This window comes from Capra hircus, unplaced genomic scaffold, assembly GCF_001704415.2.
Source record: "Capra hircus breed San Clemente unplaced genomic scaffold, ASM170441v1, whole genome shotgun sequence".
NCBI lineage: Eukaryota > Metazoa > Chordata > Mammalia > Artiodactyla > Bovidae > Capra > Capra hircus.
This window is the reverse complement of record NW_017189526.1, coordinates 65247-89690: the sequence shown is the minus strand read 5'-3', so window position 1 is coordinate 89690 and position 24444 is coordinate 65247. Positions and strand designations below refer to the sequence as shown.

The window sequence follows — 24444 nt, the reverse complement described above, 5'->3', positions numbered from 1 at the left end:
GTCAAGCCTCTCCAGGCCCCCCCTGACGCCCACGCTCCCGCGTCGCACAACCCTGTCCTGGCTGCTTGCGCCCTTCAGCGCCTGTCCTGCGCTGATCTCTGCCTCACCTGCCGTCACCTAGAGGGGGAGGCTTCCCTCCTTCCCCTCCCGCAGTCTTCTCTACCCGTCCCCCCCTGCCAGATATCTGCTGGAGCAAAGCGAGAGTGGAGGTGGAACGTGCGGGAACAAGTGGTTACAGCACCCCCCCTGTGAGTGGCCAGGGCAGGGGCGGAGTGGGGCAGCACCCCCCTGTGAGTGCCGAGCAGGGCGGAGTGGTGGCAGCACCCCCTTTGGTTGAAGTGCCGGCCCAGGGCGCGAGTGGGGCAGCACCCCTCTGTGAGTGCGTGAGGGGGAGTGGGACAGCACCCGCCCTGTGAAGTGCCGGGCCAGGGCAGAGTGGGGGCAGCACCCCCTGTGAGTGCCGGGCAGAGGGGGAGTGGGGGCAGCACCCCTGTGAGTGCGGGCAAGGGGGGAGTGGGGCAGCAACCCCTGCTGTGAAGTGCAGCGCTGGGAGCGGCGCCCCGCCAGCAGGGCCTGCAGGGTCCCGGAGGCGTGGGAGGAAGAACGGGAGACTCCCTAAGGTTGGGCGTCAGGAGACAGGGCGGCAGACGGGCGGGGCGGCGGGCGACCACTGAGGATGCTGGAGGCCTCGGCACATGCCCAGGCGGGAGGGACCCAGTGTGTTCTGAAGAGCACCAGGCTTTGGAGGCTACGTAAATCCCAAGGGGCACCCGACCTCGGGAGGTCCCCAGCGAGGAAGCAGGACTCGAAAGTCGGGACTAGCCCCGGGGAGGGCTCCAGGGGAGGACGGGGAAGGAAAACAGTAGGCGCCTCACCTCCCAAGCAAGCCGCACCGCCTCCGGCGCGGCCGCGGTGACGGCGATGGCAGCACCCAGGCTCTCCGACAACCGGAGCCTGACTCCGGCCCCAGACGTTCCCAGCACCGGTCCGTGGCTCATCAGTAGCCACGTCGGGGATCCCAGGCCCGCCCCCAGGATCCGACCGCCGGGCCCTTCTCTTCCCTCCACCCTCTGCGCCTCCTCCGGGCGTCCGCGTCACAGCCCTAACCCTAAGCCCACCGGAACCCCGGGACAAGTCACGCCAGCACCCACGTCCCCGCTCGGAGGAATTCCTCGACCCGCAGGGCCCTGCTTTGGCGCTCGGGCGCCGGCCCGGGGCTGGGGTCCACGCCTGGGCCGGCCCCGTGCCCCTCCCCCCGACCCCCAGCGGGCGCTCCACGGACCGCCCCCGCGCCCTCCCGGGGACCTCGCGTCCTCACCGCACTCGGCCCACGTCCCCCTTCCTGCAGCTAGAGAACAGTCGCAGGTGTCCATGGCGCAGACGCCCCGGCGCCGAGCCAGCTCGGGCGGCGGCGCCCGCCGGATGTCAGCGCGGCCCGCCCGCCCCGCCCTCCGGATGTCAGCGCGCGCCGCCCCCGCCCGCCCGCCCGCTCCCTAGCGGCGCCCCGGCGACCGGAGGACCGAGGGCAGGCGCGCCCCGCCCGCAGCCCGCCCGCCCCCGCCGCCCCGCCCGGCGCAAGAACGAGTCGCGCAGGGGACGCGGCCGGCGTGCTCTCCGGACGGCTTTAATGGGGTCCCGGGCGGCCTGGAGGGGCGTCCGGGCGGGGGCGGGGCGGGGGCGCGGCCGGGGCGCGTCCCGAGTCAGGGGAAGCGGGGGGCCCCGCGCCGAGGGCCGGGCGGGGCGCAGCCCCTCACAGGTGCGTGTCCTCCTCGAACACGTCCGAGTCCTCGGGGTCGCGCCTGCCCCCCATGAGCGCGCTCCAGCCCCCCGGGCCGTTGACGGCGCCGCCGCCGTTCAGGCTGGGCTGCTTCTCCTGCGTCTCCGACTGGCTGTCGCTGGCCACGTCCAGCGTGGGGTTGTCGTGGCAGCCGTTCTCCACGAAGCGCAGCTCCTCGCCGTGCGACTGCGGCGGGAGGGGCCGCTGGGCGAGCGCGCTGGACCCCGCGCCCGCACCCCGGCCCTTCGCCGGCCCTGACCCCGCAAGGCCCTCGGCCGCGGCTTCCCCAGCTCTAAGCCTTTAAGATGACCACCGAGCCTCCCACCCAGCAGCCGGGGGCCCCAGCCCCGGACACCAGCGGACCCCTTCCTCACCACCCACGCCTTCTAAAGGGGCTCCTCCCGGGGCTGTCGCCCGTGGGCTACGGCCCACGCCCGGCACCTCCAGCACCTGAGGGAGGCTGGCGCTTTCCTCCGCACAAGTGCTTCACGGCAGCCACCCCTCCCGGCCCAAGGACACAGCCTCAGATGCCCGACCTGCGGGCACCCCCTCAGGGCAGCCCCGGCCCGGCCCCCCGCCCCACCCGCCCCAGCCACCCCAGCTGGCTCACCACGTGCTTGAGCTTGGGCAGCCGGCGCTGCCAGCAGTTATAGAGCAGGCCGAGTACAATGATGACCACGCAGAGGGCGCCGATGACCACCAGCACCACAAAGAGCGTCCCGTAGTCACTGCGCACCTGGCTGGCCCGGGCCTGGCAGCTGGTGGTGGTGGAATAGTTCTGGATGCCAATCTGGGGGGGGAGGGGCCCGGCTCCTTAGCTGGGGCCCTGAGTGCTGGGCTCCCCCCAGGGCCTATGGGACTAGGGCTCAGGGATGGGGAACAGGCCTGGTACCTGTGCTGGGAGAGGGCCCTGCCTGAGCCCACCACCCTCGGCGGAGGGCCCCAGCCTCCTCTAGCAGGCCCGCCATGCCTCTGACCCGACTGTGGTTGACGTCCGGCCCCACGCCCACCTGGGGGTGCCCAATCCCCAGAGGCCACCGTGAACTGGCTGTCACAGACCACACTGCCCCACCCAAGTGGGCACAGACAGGGCAGCTGGGGGCCTCCACACTTTCTCCACTGCACACCTGCCCCACCTGGCTCCGGAAACTCAGCTCCCACCCTGGGGTGGGTGTCCATGTCCTGGGTTAACCCCAGCCTCCTATTCCTGCCGGAATGGTCACCAGAGTCACTGAGCTGGCCCAGCACTCCCACACTGTGGGCTGTCTCGGGTGGGCAGCTGGCCTTGGGCAAGTGACTGCTGTGCCCCACCCCCTCACCCCCTGGACTGGGCAGACTCTCCAGTCAGTCTCAGGCCCAGGGGCAGAGAAGGTGAGGTGCCATCCCCAAATGACAGGTGCCGGGGCGGGCAGGGGGTGCCGCCTGCAGAGCAGAGACCTGCGGGCGCTTTCTGATGCAGGCCTCCTTTCCAAGGCCGGGATCAGCTCTTCTTCCCGTGAATGGCCTTCCAGTGCTTTCCCACTTTTTACATTACCCAGGTTCAGTTCTCCCTGCTGGATTCACCACCAATGCACACGCGAAACCTGCCCACTCGTGTCCTTCCAAAGACCCAGCCCAGGGGCTTTCCTGGTGGTCTAGTGGCTAAGACTCAGCACTCCCAATGCAGGAGCCCCGGGTTCCACCCCCAGTCAGGGAAGTAAGCCCGCGTCACGCCACAGCTCTAGGTCCTGCTCACGGTCACCAAGCTTGGAGATCACAAGCGCGGCCGTGGAGACCCGCTGGGGCCAAATAAACAACACGTGCATGTTTATAACAAGTACTCTTTGCTAAAATAACAATGAAGCCCCAGTGTGCCTTTCAGCCAAATCCATCTGAATGAAGAGTCTGGTGAAGCCAGAAGACCCAGACCCCTGGGTGGGAAGAGGCAGGAGGGCCTGTACACAAGGCGGAGCCCACTAGCCCTGCCCTGTCGTGAACCCCACAGCTCACAGCCAGCCCCACACAGCGTCTCATGGGGCGTCTGGGGCAGAGCCCGGCGTGCCCCCAGTGGGGGCATCTCCTCTCTGCTCTCATCTAGATAGGCACCAGCAGGACTCAACAGGGCTGCTTCCCTGCTCACAGCCCCGGCTGGCAATGAGCCCAAGGAGAACCCAGTCTGTCCCTCAGCACTCCGTGCGCTTATCGAGAAGCCCCACACGAAGAGGAAGCCTCCGTGGCGCCGCCCTTCTTGGCCTGGCACGCAGGAGATAGGAGGGGGGCCCAGGCTCTTGTACCTCAGCTCTGCCGTGGACACTGCAGGCCCGTGGGCATGAAGGGGACTGATAAGGGCCTGGATGCCAGTGAGTGGACAGGGCCTGGAGGACACGGGCTGTCCTCAAGGGGAGAGGTGAGTAAAGGTGCATCTTGGGGGGGGGGTCTGCCAGCCTGTCCCCTCAGCCCAGGTCCCCAGGAGCGTGTGGTGACCCTCCCATGCCTCTGGAAACGTGCGGCGTTCCACCGCCCACCAGGCTCTGCAGGACTCCTTGGGCAGACACAGTGCTTCTCCACTGCTCACCCAGGGAATGCCACCCACCCTCCCAGACCCCCGAGGCCCCCTCCGCTCTGCGCCTCTCCTGACCACCCCCCTCCGTGGCTTGGGTCCGCACCTGCCGTCTCACATGGCTCACAAGGCGGCTGCGGGTAGCTCCACGCCCCTCGGGGGCTGGATGAGGCCGCGCCCCACCGTGCCTCCACCACCCCGCGCTCTTACCTCCTCCAGGCTCCTGCGGATGTCGCCCAGCATGGACAGCACGTCTTGCGTGGGCACCACGCCTGCACAGAGGGCACCATCAGCACCGCCGTGGCCGCGAGGCGCTCGACCCCAGGCCCTCAGACCCCGAGCGGCACACAGGCCTGCGTCCTCCCGTCCGGATCCGCCCTCCCCTCTCTCCATGACCCATGAGGCGGCCCCGTCGAGCCCCGCCCGGCTCACCCTGCTCGCCCACCAGTGCCATCAGCAGGTGCTGCTCCTTCTCGCTGGGCTTGCTCAGGGAGATGTGCCAGGCGCCGTGGCGGCCGTGGCCATGGCGGGGCAGCACGCCCTCCACTAGGGCCAGGAGCTGCAGCCCGCGGTGCCGCCGGAACGCCTCCTGAGAGCCGAGAGAAGTCTCACTCACTGGGGGCGGCGCCAGTGCTTCTAGGCCGGGTCCCTCCCACCTGGGAAAGGCCGTGGGGGCCGGCCAGAGGAGCTGCTGCGGGAGCCCTGGGAACCACAGGGGATGGCGGGGGCGCAAGACCTGAGTCCCCCTAGTCCTGCCTTGGCCTCTCGACCCCAGGAGGGCGAGCACGGGCCTGCCCGGGGCTACTCGCAGGCGAGCCAGGGAACAGACGCACCCACACAGGGCCGGAGGGGCCACAGGCGGCAGGTGACGGAGAGCTGGGACAACGGAGGAGAGGGGGCAGGCGGCCGCCCCAGGCCGGCCCTCGCCTTTCACTGCAGAGACAGGGCCCAAAGTCAGGGAGTCAGGGAGGACATCCGTGTCCTCGTGGGCTGCGCTGGGGGTGGGAGGACTCACAGAGGCGCCGAGCGCGCGGGCCGGGCGGGGGCAGGGAGACGAGACTCCTTCCCGCCTGGCACTCCTCTCCCGCTTCCGTCTCCGTGCCCTTGTGCACAGGGAACCTCACAGCTTAAAGCAAGCGGCAAACAGGACTCAGCACGCGCAGGAGGCCTCGCTCCTGGCTCCCAGCCCGCCGCTGGCCCCAGGGGCCCCTGGGAGAGGCCCTCGCCAGGCCTGGTGGCGCTCTCCAGCAGCCCCTCCCCTCTCGGACGGGGGCAGTTGCCGCCCCCGGCTCCTGCCTCTCGAGAGCGCCCACCCTCGGAGCTGCCGCCCGTGTGGGACCTTTCTGCTGGAGCCCAAGCTAAGCGGCGAGGCTGTCACACCCGCGGAATGACGTGCTTCCTGCTGTGACAGCACGCCCAGGCACGGCTCCTACCAGCCTCAGGCTCGCGGCGTCACAGGAGCTGGTTCAGCTCCGCGCTCGTGCGAGGCTGGTGCCTGGAGATGCCTGAGTGAGCCAGAGGAAAGCCCCAGCCCCCGGAACGGCTGCTACCATCGGCGTGTGCGTGCGCACGTGCTCGTGTGCGTGTGTGCACGGGGCCCGAGCAGGGCGGTGTCCTGGGCCCCTCGTGTGTGAGGGTCGCACACCACCTGAGCATACCTCACGTGTTCGGGCTCCACGTGTCTGGCTGGCTCAAGCCCTAGGCCCACAGGGCCGCCTGCAAGGAGGCCTGCCGGCTCAGCCCAGCTCCATGCCACACATCCTGCAGACGGGAACTGGACTGAGGGAAGCGCTGGCTTTGGAATCACGTGTAGGCCCACACCTCAGTTCCGCCACTTATCAGCTCTGTGACGTTTAGCAAAATGCTGCTCCCCTCTGAGCCTCGGTTTCCCATCTGAGAATGTGGGCCCTGGTCCTAAGAACGCAGGCTTTCTGTGAGGGTTAAAAGTACCTTTTCAACCACAGGTGCAGGGACAACTGGGCGTCCCAACAGAAAAGAATGCCACACCTGGACCCATACTTCGCGCCCACACCAGAGGCCACCTCAGGGGCATTTTACACGGAAAGCTTTCAGAAGTGAGCGTGGCCTTGGAGTCGGCAAAGATTTCTAAACTGGACCCAAAACTGCTAACTGTGAAGGAAAAAAATTGGTAAGCTGGACTATTTTATGGTGAAGTGAAAAAAAAAGGACTTCCACTTATCAGAGGGCTCTACCAAGAGGGTCACAAGGCAGCCACAGAGTGGGAGACACAGCACCACATACCCAGAATGGGGGCTTCACATCCACGGCGCATAAATCACTTAGGCATCAATAAATGAAGTCAGCTAGCCCGGCCGCCAAGTGAGCAAAAGATCTGATGAGGTGCATCGCAGAAAAGAGGCTCAAACACGCATGGCCAGTCGCTCCATCTCGCTGATCGTCAGAGAAATGCGAGGTAAACCACAAAGTGAGGCCAGCGAAATGGTTAAACTGGGCAGCGGCGCTGACAGCCAGCAGCCCCAGCGCCAGGCGCTGCCGCGGGGGAACAGACTGCGGGGCCACCATGGGGAGCTGCGGGACAGCACCCGGCCAAGGCGGCCCGCGGCGCCACCGTCAGAATGTGCCTGGTGCCCACCCGCGAGCGTGCAGAGCCCAGGGCCTCCGGAGCAGCCTGGAAATGAAGCTCCTCAAAGGCCCGCCACCAGCCGGAGGGACAGAGAGACGAGGAGCTGAATGCACCGCCGCGCGCGAGGACACGGAGGCTCCCGAAAGCAGGAGCTGAAGCGCGAGAAGCCGGAACGGAGCACAGCAGGCGAGGAGCCCCCTCTGTCCCGTTCAGAGGCACGCAGGGTTGATTCATGGCCACACGGAGGCTCCCTGAGGAACAGTCTCGAAGGTGGTGTGGCCCTCAGGCCGTGCTCTCCTGAGGACAGCCGCCCTCCCCGGCTGTGCCCGCAGCCGAGCAGGCGCGGGTCTGCCCTATCTCCCTGCCAAGCCCTCCCTGGACAGGGGACCCTCCCCCGTGGCCACAGCAGCGCCCCGGCTACTGCCCGGGCCCTGCGCTCACACACAGCTCCTCGCGGTGCTGGGCCGATGGAAAGTGGTGCGGCTGCGGCGCGAACCCGCACGACAGCGCCTCCAAAAGTTACAAATAAAATCAGCGGGGGGCCTGCAAGTCCCGGCTGCGTGCGCACCGACACAATTCAGAGGGCTCTGGGGAGGCACGTGCTCAGCACGCTCGCAGCAGGGTCCTCCCCAGCAGAGGAAACACGCCTGGCAGCAAATGACCAGTAAGCAAAACGTGGTCCTCCCCCACACTGGAGCACTGCTCAGCCTTGAAAAGGAAGGCGGTTCTGACACCTGCTCCACCCAGCACAGACCTTGAAGACAGGACGCTCAGAGAAACAAGCACGTCATATACTTTGGCCACCTCATGCGAAGAGCTGACTCACTGGAAAAGACTGATGCTGGGAGGGATTGGGGGCAGGAGGAGAAGGGGACGACAGAGGATGAGAGGGCTGGATGGCATCACCGACTCGATGGACGCGAGTCTGAGTGAACTCCGGGGGTTGGTGATGGACAGGGAGGCCTGGCGTGCTGCGATCCACGGGGCCGCAGAGTCGGACACGGCCGAGCGACTGGGCTGAACGGAGCACAGGCAGATGGCGTGCGGCCCACTAACGTGAAGGGCCCCGAGCAGCCAGGCTCGGAGGCCGGAAGCGGAAGGGGCGCTGGGGGGCGGAGCTGTTCGTGGGGGCGGTTTCAGTTTCGCAAGACGGAAAAGTCCTGGAGCTCTGCGCCACAATAACGTGAACATACTTCACCGCACACTCAAAAACGATCAAGACGGTGAATTTTATGCTAAAATCCCACCACAATAACGGCTAAGCAGGTAGACGTCAAACATGTCAATAACCTCGGAGACGCAGATGACAGACACCACCCTTACGGCAGAAAGTGAAGAGGAGAGCGAAAAAGCTGGCTCAAAACTCAACATCCAGAATACTAAGATCAGGGCATCCAGTCCCATCACTTCATGGCAGATAGACGGGGAAACAATGGTAACAGCGAGAGACTATTCTCTTGGGCTCCCAAATCCCTGCAGCTGGTGACTGCAGCCATGAAATTCAAAGACGCTTGCTCCTTGGAAGAGAAGCTATGACCAACCTAGACAGCATATTGAAAAGCAGAGACATTACTTTGCCAACAAACGTCCATCTAGTCAAAGGTATGGTTTTTCCAGGAGTCATGCATAGATGTGAGAGTTGGACTGTGAAGAAAGCTGAGTGCTGAAGAACTGAAGCTTTTGAACTGTGGTGTTGGAGAAGACTCTTTTTTTTTTTTTTTTAAATTTTTTAAATTGGAGAAGACTCTTGAGAGTCCCCTGGACTGCAAGGAGATCCAACCAGTCCATCCTAAAGGAGATCAGCCCTGAATATTCATTGGAAGGACTGATGCTGAAGCTGAAATTCCAATCCTCTGGCCACCTGATGCAAAGAACTGACTCTTTGGAAAAGACCCTGATGCTGGGAAAGATTGAAGGCGGGAGGAGAAGGGGACGGCAGAGGATGAGACGGCTGGATGGCGTCACTGACTTGATGGGCGTGAGTCTGAGCAGGCTCCAGAAGTGGTGACGGACAGGGAGGCCTGGCGCGCCGCAGTCCGTGGGGTCGCGGAGTCGGACACGACAGTGACTGAACTGAACAAACGTTAAATGAGTAGGACAACAAAGCAGATGAAACCAGGGAAAACAGGCAGCGCTCCAATCTGTGCTGCTTGGGAAGAAGAAGAGACATTAACCTTAGCCGTCATTATCCACGTATGCACACCCCAATTCCAGGGTCTCAAGGCCCCACATGTCCATGAACAGCAAGAAAGCCCCTTGGAGAACGCCAATTCTGGGTTGGAGGAGGGACATACAAGAGCCTGGAGCATCCCACTACACAGACAGCAGTGACACCAAGGGGCCTCCCTGGTGGCCCAGTGGTGAAGACTCTCTTCCAGAGCAGGGGGTACGTTAAGCCCTGGCTGGGGGAGCGAAGATGCTCCATGCTGCACAGCAGCCAAGCCTGAGCACCACAGCCCCTGAGCCCGTGTGCTCCGCAGGCCGCACTCCACAACAGCAGGCCTGCCTAACACAAGGCTGCAACTGAGGCCTGACAATCAGATAAAGAAATAGAAAGGAAAGCAGGGCCCATCAGACAGTAATAGATTGGTCAAAAGGGCTCAGAAGCCAACTCAGAGAGGCCTTCACTGGCCAAATGGGTGCAGGCTGCCCGCCACTCAGCTCCACAAGGATCAAGTCACTGGCCACTGGCGTCGCGACGTACAAGAACCCTCTGAGGGGAGGGCAGGACGAAGCAGGCTGTGTTCTGGATGCCTGGGCCCCTGGAGAGGCAACATGCATGCTGAAGAAGAAGGGCGTCAGCCCCAGATTCCTGCTCTGTCCCACACACAGCGAAACACCGGAGTCATGGACTGCAAGGTCCTCGAGGCCAGCAGCAGCCTCCCCTGAGATCCGGCTGCTAGCAGCGCCTTCACCAACATTCACACCATCCCGGCTCAGCGTCCACCTCTCTGAGCAGCTCCTCGGGGCCTCCGAGAAGCTGCCTCCCAGGCCCCTGTGCTCAGACACCGAATAAACTCAACCCACAGCCCTCGCATCGCACATTTCATCCAGTTAACAGAGTGAGCATACATGAGGTTAAGAACTGTCCTGGGTTAAAGCACACCCGCGATGTCAAAATCTACCTGTTTATAAAGATGCTGGGAAGAAGTGAGTATCTCACTGGTCACTTTCAGATTAAACACGTGCAAGTACTGTCACTACCCCGCCCCAAAGCCACTAAAGAAGAATGAAGGTTGTTTTTTAAGGTCTGAAACCACAAAGACAAGGCCACAACAAAACAGCAGAGGAGACCAAAGCCACCCTGGGCACCAGAGGCAGACGGACGGCCAAAGCCACGTGCCTGGGCACCAGAAGCAGACGGCCGGCCGGCCGGTTTCCCAGTTCAGCGAGCCCAGAGAGCGGGTCCTGAGCCAGCCCGGGCAGAGCTGAGATGTAGTCACACCGACACTCCCACTCGCCGAGCGCTCGGGGCGCACAGCGCTGGTGAGCTCCGGGGGAGGACGGGAGGAGCGGCGGGAGGGGGCGGTGCTGGGACAAGGCGCCTCTCCGAGTCTGCCTGAGAAGCCCCGCATCTCTGGGGCCCCGCTCCGCCCCCGCCCACACTGCAGAGCTGACAAACACCCCTTCTCCCTGCACAAGGCTGAGAGTTCCCTTCAGTGATGGCAAAGCACAGGGTCTCTGACCCTGAGGATGGCAGTCCAGCCACGGGGGAGGCTCACGCTGCAGATGCGCGCAGTGAGTCCCGTGCCCGGCAGGCATGCCTGTCGCGACTGGCAGACACACACCTGCTCCAGAGCGCCCGCGACCAGCGCCACACCATCGGGTAGGACAGAGTTCCTCCTTCCAAGTTCCTAGTCACCCAGCAAGAAGGGCCTAAAGACTCCGACATAAGACATTCTCACATCAAACGGCCCAGCCAGACCAGCCTCCGGAGAAGCTCAGTGAAGCCCCACCAGCAGGCTGCACCGGCCCTCCTGAAAACAGCTCCAAACTAATGCCAGCAGACCCCCGAGAGAGGACGCGGACCCCCGAGAGAGGACACGGACCCCCGAGAGAGGACGCGGACCCCGAGAGAGGACGAGGACCCCCGAGAGAGGAAGCGGACCCCGAGAGAGGACGCGGACCCCCAAGAGAGGACGCGGACCCCGAGAGAGGACGAGGACCCCCGAGAGAGGACGTGTGTGGACGCAGACCCCCGAGAGAGGACGCAGACCCCGAGAGAGGACGCGGACCCCCGAGAGAGGACGCGGACCCCGGAGAGAGGACGTGGACCCCCGAGAGGACACCTGTGGAAAACCGACCAAAGCGACGCACGGGAGAAGCAACCTGCAAAGACGGCACCGTCCACCAAACCACAGACGGAGGGGCTGGCGCAGAGCCCTGGGGGTTTAAAACCAGGGAGCCTCTTCTCGGGCGCTGGTGGGAGCAGCTCGTCCCCCGCAGAGCGCACAGGGCCCGGCCGCCCGCCCGCGGGCACTCACACACTCCACGTTCTCGGTCATGTTCAGGACGACGTAGCTCCTCCCGGCCAGGTTGCTCCAGTCTTTGCAGATGACCTGTGCAGCGACACGGAGGGCGTCTGCAGGGGTCTGAATGGAAACCCCGGAGACGCGAGGAGGGCGAGGCCGGGTGTGGCGGCTGGGGGAGCAAACCAGCTGCGTCACCTCGACAGCCCCTGGCCCAGCCAAAGCTCACAACCCGCTCTCTCGGGGACAGCAGGCGCGGGCCCAGAGGCTCCAGGGCAGAGGGGACTGGAACGCTCTGAAGGGGGAACAGCGCACCTGTGGGTGGACAGCCAGGCTGGCCGCCCAGAGCCACCCCTTTCCTTCTGGGGCCGGGGTGGGCCGGGCTGGGGGTGTGTGAGAGTGACTCGTGGGTTGGGGAGGACGGCAGGGCGGCGGCACACGTGGGGGGCTGTGGGGAGGAGGGGAGCTGGCGGGAGCACCCCCCAGCAGCTGTGACAAGCAGGGGGACCCTGAACCGGGGATGGGGGGGAAGGCTGGGGGGTGGGCGGGTCAGTGTGGAGAGGACGCCGCTGCTGGGCCATGAGCAGTGCCCCCGGAATCTGCTGCCCGCCCGCCCCCGCCCCACACGGTCACTCTACCTGTGTGGAGTCCCAGGGCCTTCTGGACGGAGCCGCCCCAGCCGGCCCTTCCTGGGGCTCCTGCCTGAGGTCATCTTGCCCCAGAGTCACAGAAGAAGGTGTCAGCTCTGTGCCTCTGGGGGCCAGCGGGAAAGAGGCCGAGGCTCCGGGCAGCAGGGTGTCTCTGCTGGGGCCCTCAGCCCCGCCGGGAGCAGCCGTCTGAGGGAAGGAGGCGGGGGATGGCCCCGCGCCCGGCCGGCCGGCCAAGCCCGCGGCTGCAGCAGCGGCCTCCACACCGGGCTCCGGAAGGGCCTCAGACTTGCCGCCACGCCCTGCGGCCGGCAGCACCGTGGGCCCTGCCCTACGGCCGGCCGCATCCTGACCCCTCAGGGTCACCGGGCTCAGGCTGACCCCAGGTGGGGACAGGCTGGGCTCCATGCTGCTGCCTGCCTCCCCACCCGAGGCCGCCGGGTCCCCTGACTCCTCGGGCCGGTGCTCAGGGGACCCCGGGGCCTGGCTGCTGCCCGCCGGCGGGAAGCTGGGGGCCTGCCTTCGGGCGTCCTCCTGGGGTCCGGTCACCGGCAGCAGCTGCTCCTCCTCCTCCTCTCCGGGGGCCACGTGCCAAGGCGGCCCCACCAGGTCTACCCCGGGCAGCGGGGAGGCAAGACCTGGCGTCTCTTGACTCTGGCCCGTGTTGTCCGTGGGACCCGCCTTCTCAGTCAGGTCTGGAAAAACGTAATCTGTGGACAGAGAGGGAGATTTCATTCCCGAGCTTCACTGTTCATGGATTTGCCGAGCAGATCATAAAAACAACCAGGAGAGCCTCAGGGGGATGGTGTGGAGGTCGGTGGACAGTGGGTCACGTGGGAAAGGCGTGGGAAAGGCGTGAGAAACAGGCTGGACCGGAGGGGACACACAAGGCTGGGGGACGAGCCCCAGGCTGGCCGTCACTTCCTTCATGGGCTGGACCGGAGGGGACACACAAGGCTGGGGGACGAGCTCCAGGCTGGCCGTCACTTCCTTCATGGGAGCAACGTGGCAGCACCCTGCCAGTGTACAAGCCCCAGGGACCCAGAGGCAGCCATCTGCGCCCCGCCCCGGCGTACAAGCCCCACGGACCTGGACGGCGGCCGTCTGCACCCCACCCCAGCGTACAAGCCCCAGGGGCCGGGCTGGCGGCCGTCTGCGCCCTGCTCTGGCAGCGGGCTCTCCGCATCTCTCTGGCTCCTCGTCTGCACTCCCCGCTGAAAACCCATCACGACCCTTCACCCCTTTCCTAACAGGCTGGGGTGGGGGTCTTCCGGGTGAGTCTGAGTACCCTCGTAGGGCAGGTGATGACCACCGTCCCTGACCGGTGCTCCTGCTGTGAACAAGGCCGGGCAGGCGGTGGGGGGGCGGGCAGAGGCTGAGCCCTGGTGCCTGCAGCCTTCCCATGCTCTCAGCGGCACCGCCAGCGGGGAAGGAGTGCTTCCTCACCCACCAGCCCCCGAGAACGGAGGCCTCCTGGAGACTGGGACGTCTGTCTTCTCAACAACATGTGAAAAGCACAGGCCAGTTTGTTTGGAAACTCATTCAAAATGTCAAGAGTCTACATCTAGGTAGCAACAGATACTGGCGGCCCCACTCTGTTTCAGAATAATAAACATCACCGACATGAAACTCCAACTAAAAATCTTAATTTATCTACTTAAAGAAAGAAATTTTATGGAAGCTAAAAGTAATAATGATAATAAACATCAAAGTTCTGAAACACCGTAGAAATGGGGCTGGGAAAGGTCTACGGGGGTGACTGGGCTGCTCAGCCTCCTCCTCCTCCCAAATTTCCGACAAAAGAGACAATTGTTTTACACCATCAAAATAAAAGTCTAAAACCACAGATAAATTTCTGTTAACATGGAAAGCAGATGAGCTCAGAGAGTCAGATAACCTCTCAACCAAAATGAAGAGGAAAGTCAGCAGTGGAAGAAGGATGTCCTCACGGTCAGAATCAAGGAGAGGGAAGTGCTGTGGGCTTATGAGGACGGTCAGAATCAAGGAGAGGGAAGTGCTGTGGGCTTATGAGGACGCGGAACGCGAAGCTCAGGGAGCAGAAGGCAGAGCGGCAGGCCATCCTATCGCAGCAGGGAGGCGCAGACACGCCGCTTCCCCAGGGCGAGAGCAGGCAACGGAGCCACGCAGTCTTTAAAAGGGAAAGGTCTCAATGTATTTGCAGCAACGGGGAAACAGACATACAGGGCAGACGATGGACATGGGGCCGGGGGGAGAGGCCGAGATGCGCGGAGAGTAACGTGGAGGCTCACAGCCCCGTATGTAACCTCGGGAGCCACCGGGAATTCGCTGTATGTCTCAGGGAACTCAAACCGGCTCTGTATCGACCTGGAGGGGTGGGAAGGGGCGGGAGATGGGAGGGAGGTTCAAAAGGGAGGGGACGTATGTAGACCTATGGCTGATCCACGTTGAGGTTTGATAGAAAATGATGGAATTGTATAGAACAATCATCCTTCAATTCAAACATAAATGAAGTAGGAGAACAGGTCTTGGAAACTAAGCATCATTTCAATGGATGTGAAATTCTGACAGAGCAGCTTGAAGAGAGGTCATCAGAGCAAAAGCAGAAGGGAAGCAGGCTGAGGGGCGAAGGCAATCGCGTGGGCGGCGTCTGGTCAACGGGTCTTCAGCAAGACAGAGACACCCCAAGCCCAGGCCTCACGGGAGGAACCCTCAGGCTGGGAGGGTCGTGAACAGGGGACAGAGGCAGGCACACACCCAGCCTCACTCTCAGGACACGCCAGCTCTCAGAGCACAAACGGGCTGCCTAGAGGGCAGCAGGAACAGGGCGTCGTCAGGCTCCCGACAGCGGCCCTGCTCTGCAGGAAGGGAAGCGTGCTCAGAGCTCTGGGGGAAGCGCCTTCTGAACTGGGGATTTTACGCCCGGCCAAACTATCACTGAAGTGTGGTTAGAAAATACAGACGTTTTCATGTACACAACGGCTTAAAGGTTTACTATCCACAAATTCGGAGAGAGTTACCTAAGGGAGAAAAAGTTCTCCAAGAAATCCAAAAAGAAGACACAGGAAATCAAGAAACTGCGAGGAATGTCGTGGACTAAATCTCAGGACCGCGCCGAACAGCAGGCCCAGAGCGCAGCATTCAGCAGAGATCCAGAGGCTCTGACATTGCTGTTTCCATAGGGAGAATTTCTACCTTTTAGAAGCTGATGGTCACTGAAAGTCCACTGTAAGACTTAAATGAGTAAGCGAAACCATCCACCCACCCCACTTTGTTACCTGCGCTCTGCAGCAGCGGAGACTTAGTACTTCAAGCTCTAGCCCCGCACACTCTGTAGGAAGCTGACCTGCTCCCGGTGCAGAGCAGCCAGGGTAAGGCCTGCCGGTGGGACAGAGCTCAGCAAGGAGACCCACCCCAGCCTGTAGGACGGAGCAGTCTAGCAGCCCCTCTACAAACACTGAAGAGCAGGCAAGACTCACAGGCCAGAGGAGAGCCAGGCTCAGGAAGGAGCGTGACTGAGACGGCGAAGCAACGTGCCCCGAGAGAAGGGCGAGCCAGCCCACAGAGGGGCTCTCGGGAGCAGGCATCCTTCCCATCCTCACAGACAGAAGGCGCCACCTCCGTGAACCCAGGATGCGTGCCTGCCAAGTCGCCTCAGTCGTGCCCAACTCTGCGACCCTATGGACTGCAGCCCGCCAGGCTCCTCTGCCCGTGGGACTCCCCAGGCACGAGTGCTGGAGCGGGTGGCCGCGCGTTCCCCCAGGGGACCTTCCCGACCCAGGATCAAGCCCAGGCCTCTCACGTCTCCTGCACTGGCGAGAGGCTCTTCACCGCAGCACCACCGGGAAGCCCCAGATCAAGGGGAGAGAGCAGGACTGCCTCACTGCAGTCTAGGTGCGAACTTCATAACCGACCTGCCTAAAACAAAATCGCAACACAGAAGCATGACTGAAACGGGCTGGTTGACCGCTTGGCAGGAATCTATACAGCAGAATGTCAGACGGGTACCTGGGCATTCAAACATACACAGCCGCTAACAACTGTGAGATCCCATTCCTCCCCAGAGAAGGAGATGGCAGTCCACACCAGTGCTCTTGCCTGGGGAATCCCACGGACGGAGGAGCCTGGCGGGCTGCAGTCCACGGGGTCGCGAAGAGTTGGACACGACTGAGCAACTTCACTTTCACTTTTCACTTTCATGCACTGGAGAAGGAAATGGCACCCCACTCCAGTACTCTTGCCTGGAGAATCCCAGGGACGGGAGCCTGGTGGGCTGCCGTCTGTGGGGTCGCACAGAGTCGGACACGACTGAAGCGACTTAGCAGCAGCAACAACATTTCTACCCTGAGAGCAAAGCACAAGAATTAGATGAAGGAGGGGATCAAAGACAGCAGCAAAGAGTCAGGGGCTTGTCACAGTGGTTCAGGAGAGACGGAGCTGACGGCAGGAGAGACGATGAGAGGGCCGGATGCAAGGGGTGGCCCGGGGCGGGAGAGCCGGCCCACGGGAGGGTCAGCGCCGCGGGAGGAGGGGCTGACTGTGGAGGGAGCCGCGCCATTAGCGGAAGCGGTGACATCAGAGGCGAAGGGCGCTGGAAGCAGCCGGCAGCGGGACAGGGCCTGACGGGGGCAGGTCAGCGAGGCGCAGCCCTGCAGAGTCCCGCTGGGCAGAGTCCCCAAGGGGCGGCCTGAGCTGACACACCCTCTCCTGCCCAGCGCTGACGCGCTTGTCCAAGGAACAGTGGGTTCCTCGGCTGCCCTGGGCTTCAGGTTTTCCTGTGACAAGAGAGGATGCAGAGACCCAGATTTCTAAGGTTTTTTCTAGCCTAGGGAGTCTAAGCTTTGGAGAGAGTTTTGATGAATGTGTCCTATACCAGCAGCATTAAAAACAACTCTACTGTCCAAAACAAGAAAGATACAGGGTTCACTGGGTTTCAAGCTACTGCACACAAGCAGGGCAATCTTCTCCACTCTGCATCCCCAGCGCCTGACACAAAGCCCGCAGAGTGGACAGCGGCGCAGCCTGCCTGCGAGCTCCTGGTGCCACCACCAGCCTCCCGCACGAAGCCCCGGGGGGATCAGACTTCCAAGCACGACGCAGTCTCCTCTGCAAGCTGAGTCAGCTCCTCCCCTCTCCCTAAAGGTCTCACTTTCAGACCATCAATCGTGACTCATCATTTCTGGACTTCTTCCTCAGTGAGTTGACTGTTTCTGAAGGCTTTATCCACTTCCTCAACACAAAAGGCTCCCAAACTGACATCTCCCACCAAGCCTGCAGCCTCTTCCAGGCCCTCCTCTCCGGTGACTTGGCGGATCACTGACACTCCTCTGTCCTTGACACCAGCAGAGTTCTCTTTTCCTCTTTCTTTACCGCTGCTGCCGCTGCTGCTGCCAAGTCGCTCAGTCATGTCCGACTCTGTGCGACCCCATGGACTGCAGCCTACCAGGGCCCTCCGCCCACGGGATGTTCCAGGCAAGAGCACTGGAGTGGGGTGCCATTGGGCATCCAAAATTACTCCTTCCCCTTTCGCTTTGTGGTTTCACCTCCACTGAGTATGAGCTGTGTGGCTGTGGACTTGGCTCTTGACCTCCACGCCTCGTTTCCCTTACCGGTAAGCTAAGAACAGTGCGCAGCACGCAGGCCTGTGGTCTGGGCTGGACAGGCGGCCCTGGGCCCCACCAACAGCACAAACACTCCGCAAGCGCGGCTCTTCCACGACCAACGTCACATCCCGGCAGGGAAGCGGCAGCGCCATGGACCTGTGCTCCCCAGGGCGAGGAGAATGTCAGCACCCGAGCGACGGGTCAGAACCGAGGACAGAGGGCCGGAAGCACAGGACCCTGGGTACTGACAAGACTGCGTATGACCTGAACCGGGGCAGGGCCTCTCCCACCAGAAAGGAGGGTTAGTGGGAGGCCCGCCGGGGGCACAGACTCCAGACCAGAGATAAGCAGGCGGTGACACGTGAGCAGCTGGGGGGACGGGCCCTGGCGGGGTAAAAACGGGGGATCCAGGGAAGAGGGCAGTGACGCTGGATCGAAATGTGAGTGCAGACTAGCAAAGAAGCCAAGCTTCACCTCAGAGCAGCTGGCTCTGATTAATGGAGGAAGGTGAGACGAGTGACATTCCCACCAAAACCTCTCACCCTGAATCTGCTTAAGGGAAAACATGAGGCAAACCAAGCCTGCGCAGGCGTCTACAAAATACCTGCCCTGTCTCCTTAAAAAACCAGAATCACATCATCAGAGGCAGGCCCGAGTGTTCCAGAACCAGAGAAACGAGACACAGAGGAGGACTGACGCGGTCCCTGACCCTGGACTAGACAGTGAGCCGGGCAGGCTCCTTGTCTCCCTTGTGCTGCTAGGGACGCTGCTGGGAAAACTGGGAAAGTTGGAATGCACTCTGTGAACAGTATTGTCTCAGGCTTGCCGGATGGCTCAGCAGGTCAAGAATCTGCCTGCAATACCGGAGTTGCAGGTCCGACTCCTGGGTTGGAAAGATCCACTGGAAGGGGGCATGGCAACCACTCCAGTATCCTTGCCTGGAAAGTCTCGTGGACAGAGGAGCCTGGGGGGCCCACAGCGGCGCAGAGAGCTGGACACCACTGCTTGCGAGGCACAGGCTGCATCGAGGTCCACTTCCTGACTCTGACTGACACACTGAGGTGTGACCAGAGAATGTCTTTGTTAGAAACACACACCCAAGTGCTTCAGGGTCAAATGGGAATTTGTCTGCAACACACTGTCGAGGGCCTACAGAAGAGCCCTGCCTCCGGTCTACAGAACATGCACAGAATGAGAAAGCAAACGCAGAGATATGTAACGATGAAGGGTCTGAGTATGGAGTATGTGGAGATTTCCTTGTCGTCTGTAAATACAAGATCAGCCACCAGAGGAAGCAAGACGGGGCAGGGCAGGCCGTCTGGCACGCCAAGAGGAGAGGGTGCAAAGGGGACAGGAGACAGGAGAACGGCTCCCGCGGGGAGGAAGGGAGCGCGCTTTCCCCTCAGGAGTCCGCCAGGGCGACTAGGGCCAGCAAGCTGAGAGGAGCAGGGAGGCCAGAGCAGGCATCCTGCAGGGAGAGGGGTAAAGCCACGGCAGGAGAGGGAAGGAGTGGGGGAGAGCGAAGACGGGAGGAGGATTAGCAGGAGGAGTGGGGAGGAGGACAGAGGAAGGGGGAGAGGAGGAGGGGGTCAGCAGGAGGAGGGGGAGAGGAGGGCACAGGGAGGAGGGCGGAGGAGGACAGAGGAAGGGGGAGAGGAGGAGGGGGTCAGCAGGAGGAGGGGTAGAGGAGGGCACAGGGAGGAGGGCGGAGGAGGACAGAGGAAGGGGGAGAGGAGGAGGGGGTCAGCAGGAGGAGGGGGAGAGGAGGGCACAGGGAGGAGGGGGTTGGCAGGAGTGGGGAGGGAGGGCACAGGCGGGGGGAGGGGCTGGAAACGAGGAGGTGGACTAGAGCGCCAGCAGTGCCAGCAAGCCGGGGAGAAGGGCACCCCCCGCGGGCACGTCTCACGGGTGGACAGACCCCCAGAGCACCCGTCTCCTGGGCACACTGACCTGTCGACTGCACACCTGCCAGGCCATCACAGTCTCCCGGACGCCACCGTTCCTGGAGCAGTCCTGCTTCCTGCACAGCGCTGCCTCTTACAAGCCGTCTCCAGGGCTCCACAGCATCTCCTGGAGCACAAGAGTCGCCTGGACACCACCGTCTCCTGGAGACCAAGGCTCCTGAGCACCCCTGTCTGCTGGGCAGCAGTCGGGAGAGCACCGCCGTTTCCTGGAGAGCCACGGGCCTCCATACACCCCCATCTCTTGACCGTCACTGCATACTGGACACCGCGGCCTCCTGGACCCCACAGTCCCCTGAACAGAGCTGCCTCCTGGAACACCGCAGCCTTCTACACACCACTTTCTCCTACAGTAAGTGTCTCCTGAACACTACGGTCTCCGAACACCACCGTCTCCTGGAGTGCCATAGTCTTCTGGACACCCCCAATTCCAGGAGTGACATTAACAGGAGGCTATTGACACCATGGTTCATGACCACCACCATCTCCCAGAGCGTCGCAGTCCCCTGGACGCCACCGTCTCCTCAGCACCGTAGCCCCCTGGACACCACTGCTGCCTAGATCACCACTGTCATCTGGACGCCGCCAGCTCCTGATCACTCTTGTCTCTGAAAACACCATCTCCCCAGTGCCACAGTCTCCCGGACAGAACTGTCTCCCAGAGCAACTTGCCTCCTGGATGTGACTGATCCTGGGTAACTGCTGGACGCCACGCCCCAGGTTCCTCTGCGCCGTTTGTCTCCTGGACGGGCCTGCCTCCCAGAAACCGTGCCTCCTGAGTGCCCTCTCTGCTGGACCCCACTGTCGTCCTCATCTTTCTCTCCTGGAGCTCCAAGGTTTCCGGAGCATAACAGACTCCTGGAGTACCACGCTCTTGGGAAACACCATAGTCTTCTAGACACCACTTTCTTCTAGAGCAACACTGTCTCCTGGACACCACTGTCCCCCACGCCGCATTCTCTCCTGGACACCACCATCTCCTGGAGTACCACACTTGCCTGGACACTGCCGTCTCCAGGAGCACCACTGTCTGTTGAGACCACCACCTCCTGAACACCATGGCCTCCTGGACCCCACGGCCTGCTGATCCCCACTGTCTCCCGGACACCACCATCCCCTGGACACCATGTCTCCCGGGCACCACTGTCTCCAGGACACTATCCTCTCCTGGAGGGTCGGCTGACCCCACCATCTCCTGGAGCACCACTGTCTGCGGGACACCACTGTTTCTGGAGCACCAGTGTCCCCTGGGAACCATGTGCACAGAGCACCGTTGTGTCCTGGGCCCCCCCATCTCCTGAGTCCACTGTCTCCTGGAGCACCACCATCTCGTGGAGCACCAGAGACTTCTCAACACCGTTTTCTTCTAGAGGAGCACCGTCTCCTGGACACCACTGCCTTCTGTGCCCCACTCCCTGCTGGATGCCACCGTCTCCTGGAGCAGTATCTCTCCCGGGCATGACCATCTACCTACTGGACACCACTGTCTGCTGGACACCACTGTTTCCTGGGCACCACTGACTCCAGGACACCACGGCCTCTAGGATGACCATACACTTCTGGGCTCCACCAGCTCCTGGAGCACCAGTGTCTACTGGACGCCACCGTCTCTGGAGCATCACTGTCTCCTGAGCGCATGTCTACTGAGTATCACTGTCTCCTAGACCCCACCATCTCCTGAGTCCACTGTCTCCCAGAGCAACTATATTTCCTGAGTGCCACCGTCTTCTGGAGCACCACCGTCTGCTGGACACCACTTTCTCCTGGACCCCACAGTTTCCTGCGCACCACTGTCTCCTAGACAGCAGTCTCCTGGAAGACCACAGCCTCCTGAACAACACTGCCTCCTGGAGCACCACTGTTTCAGGATGGTGACTGTCCCTGAGCCCCGTGTTCACTGAGCACCACCGTCTCCTGGACCCCACAGTCTGCTAGACACGACTTTCTCCGGGACCCCACAGCCTCCTGTGCACAGCTGCGTCCTGGACACCACTGTCTCCTCTACACCATCTCCTGGACTATCAGGGTCTCCCGGGCGCCACTGTCTCCTCAGCACACTCTCTCCTGGGAACCACGCCTACTGATCACCACTGTCTCCCGGACCCCACTGTCTCCTGAGCACCAAAGCCTTTCTCTTGGACAACACAGTCTCCTGGACACTGCCTTCTCCTGGCAGCACGCTGCCGCCCCCCCCCCACGTCTCCTGGACACTGCCTTCTCCTGGAGGACCGCTGCCTTCTTGACATACTGCCTCCTGGAGCACCGCTGTCTCCTGGAGACAGTCCTGGAGACCGATGTCTGCTATGCAGCACTCTCTTCTGGAGACCATCGTCTTCTGAGCACTATTATCTCCTGGACACCACAGTCTCCTCAGCAGCACTGTGCCCTGAACACCACCGTCCCCTGAGTAGCACTCTCTCCTGAGCTCTGCCATGTCCTGGAGTACCATATTCTGCTGACATCCCCATCTCCTGGAGTACCAAAGTCTCTTGGACACCTCCATCTCCTGAGCACCTCTGTCTACTGAGCCACCAAGGTCTCCTGGGCACCACCGCCTCCTGCGTACCACTCTCTCCTACAGCACCAGCCTCCTTCCCAGCACCGCCGTTTCAGCACCACTGCCTCCTGGACTACCACCCAGTCCTGAGTGCCATCTTCTCCTGGGCCACCATTTTACCTGGACTCACCGTCGCCCCGAACACCACTGCCTCCCAGAACACTATTTTTCCTGGACACTACCGTCTCCCAGACCCCACTTCCCCGGAGCACCACCTCTCCTGAAGCACCACTCTCCCAAGACACCACAGTTTCCAAGAGCACCACCAAGTCCCGGGCGCCACCATCTCCTAGGCATCCCCTCCTGACGCGCCGCCTCCTGCAGCAGCGCCGTCTCCTGGAGCAACCCCGTCTGCTGGACGCCTCTGTCTCCCGTACACGACCGTCTCCCAGCGCTGGGTCGTGTCCGGGAACACCATCACAGGGCTGCACACGCCTCAGGCCACGAAGGCCTGGCCTGAGACCTGTGCGCTGACGGCCCTGTGGCCGCGGAGAGCGGGCGCCACCCTGCTCACCCTCCAGTCTCTGTCTTCCCGTTCCATCGACTTCAGGGGTCTGGAGTCAGGTCCCACAAACCCCAAACGCCTGTCAAGGACAAACACACTCCTCACCTGGACACAGATCTGAACAAGCAGAAATGCCCAGGAGGCACTTTCAAGTCACAGCGTACAAGGACATCAAAGCTTGTCCCTGTGCCCTGGACAGGCACCACAACTCGGGCACCAGAGAGTCAGGAAGGGTCCCTCACAGCCCACACCACCTAGGGGAGGCTCCAGCTAGGCCCCAGTGTATGAGGATCAAGGGATGGCTAAGCTGCCCAGGGCTCAGCCAGCCAGCCAGGTCTCCTCACTGTCCCTGAGACGCGAGAGGCCCACCTGGGAACTCATTCAATCCCCCTCCCCATGAGCTTCCCTGCCCGAGGCGCTGGCTGACGTGCTGAGGAGTGGCAGCGCCCCCCGGTGGCGGCTGTTGGAAATGACATGCCCCCTGAGCAATGGGGAGCACCAGGCCTGCACATCCCAGTCAGGGCCCACAGCCCTCCTGTAAGGGGTGCAGAAACAGAGCTCGGAGCGGGGAGGACACTTTCTCTGTGTCCAGGTCTGTGAGGCCAGATCCGTCGCAGCTGTAAGGCTGCCAACCTCAGGCTCCTGTGTAGGCAAAGCCAGTCTCTGAAAACACGTTCCCAGCCAGCCAGGCAGGGCCAGAAGGGGCTCCAGACACCACAGGAGCCAGCTGGTGCGGCAGCATCACCCCCGTGGTCCTGACCCCTTTGAAACTGGGCTCCTTCGCCAGCCTAGCTGACACATAACAGCCAAGGTCAAGCGTCAGAGTTCTGCAGGCGGACTTTAAACTCTGGTGACCAGTCCCAGGGCTCACTCAGCACAGCCACCTCTCGGGGGTGTGAGGCTGTAACGAATGACGTCAGGGATGCACAACCCCAGGCCCACAGAGGCACTGACCGTCTCCCCACAGTCACCTGCAGGTTCTGCACCCCCCTGAGCTCGGCACAGCCAGGCTGTGGGTGTGCTCAGGTGTGGTTGTGGCAGGACCCCAAGGAGTCCTGGGCCCTGCCAGCAGAAGGACCTGGGAGGTTCCCTTGGCTAAGGCATGACGGCTGTGATGCTATAAGTTGTCGTAATGGTGACTCAATAAAACTTATTTCTTATTCATCCTGTTTCAATACAAAACTGCACAGAGTGTGCATGGCAGAATTATGTACACGTAAGGATAAATTTACTCAGCAGAGAGTTTCTAGAATATGTCTACAATGACGGGCTGCAATCCTCTTGAAGATCATGTCCTGGCCTCATTAAGGAGGCATTTCTGTGTCATTGGCGTTTTTTTTCCTCCCTAATTTCCTTAAACTCAACTGGGATGGTTCACTTACAACCTAAGCCCATTCCTGTTTTACCTCTAAGCGAGGAGAGCCTGGGGAGCATCTCTCTCGGGGGGGCGGGGGGAGGGCGGAATCTACACGCTCTCTTAGGTGCCCCAATTTGCCTTTCTCTCCTGCAGCTAAAACCATGACTATCCCTTGTTCTCAACCCTTCCCGCTGTCACTTACGTCGTCTAGTGAAGACGCTGGGTTCGCCAGCTTCAACAGCACTCACAAGAGACAGCAGGGCGCAGGACGTGCTCTTCTCAGCAGAGCGCCGAAACCACGACTCACTGCTGGGTAACCGTTCACAGGAGACGCTGGAGCCTCCGAGCGAGGCACGCCACAGCCAGCGACAGGGGGACGTGGCAGCGAGCGGCGGGAGGGGCCGTCACAGCAAAATTAACCCCCACCCAGCGGGCGGGCAACCCA

The 24444-nt window shown here is 62.2% G+C and overlaps 1 protein-coding gene across 1 annotated transcript in view; it reads right to left on the bottom strand.

Annotated features, from left to right (window-relative positions):
* Positions 1-1603: 1603 nt before the first annotated feature.
* Positions 1604-24444, bottom strand: part of PODXL2 (podocalyxin like 2) — a 40713-nt gene continuing 17872 nt past the window's right edge. Inside the window, exons 3-8 of the mRNA XM_018044364.1 lie at positions 12029-12747; positions 11406-11480; positions 4749-4905; positions 4527-4588; positions 2388-2567; positions 1604-1963 (exon numbers count right to left, since the gene is read on the bottom strand). Of these exons, the coding sequence (XP_017899853.1) occupies positions 1751-1963; positions 2388-2567; positions 4527-4588; positions 4749-4905; positions 11406-11480; positions 12029-12747 (1406 nt within the window). The 3' untranslated portion in view covers positions 1604-1750. The remainder of the gene's footprint in view (positions 1964-2387; positions 2568-4526; positions 4589-4748; positions 4906-11405; positions 11481-12028; positions 12748-24444) is intronic.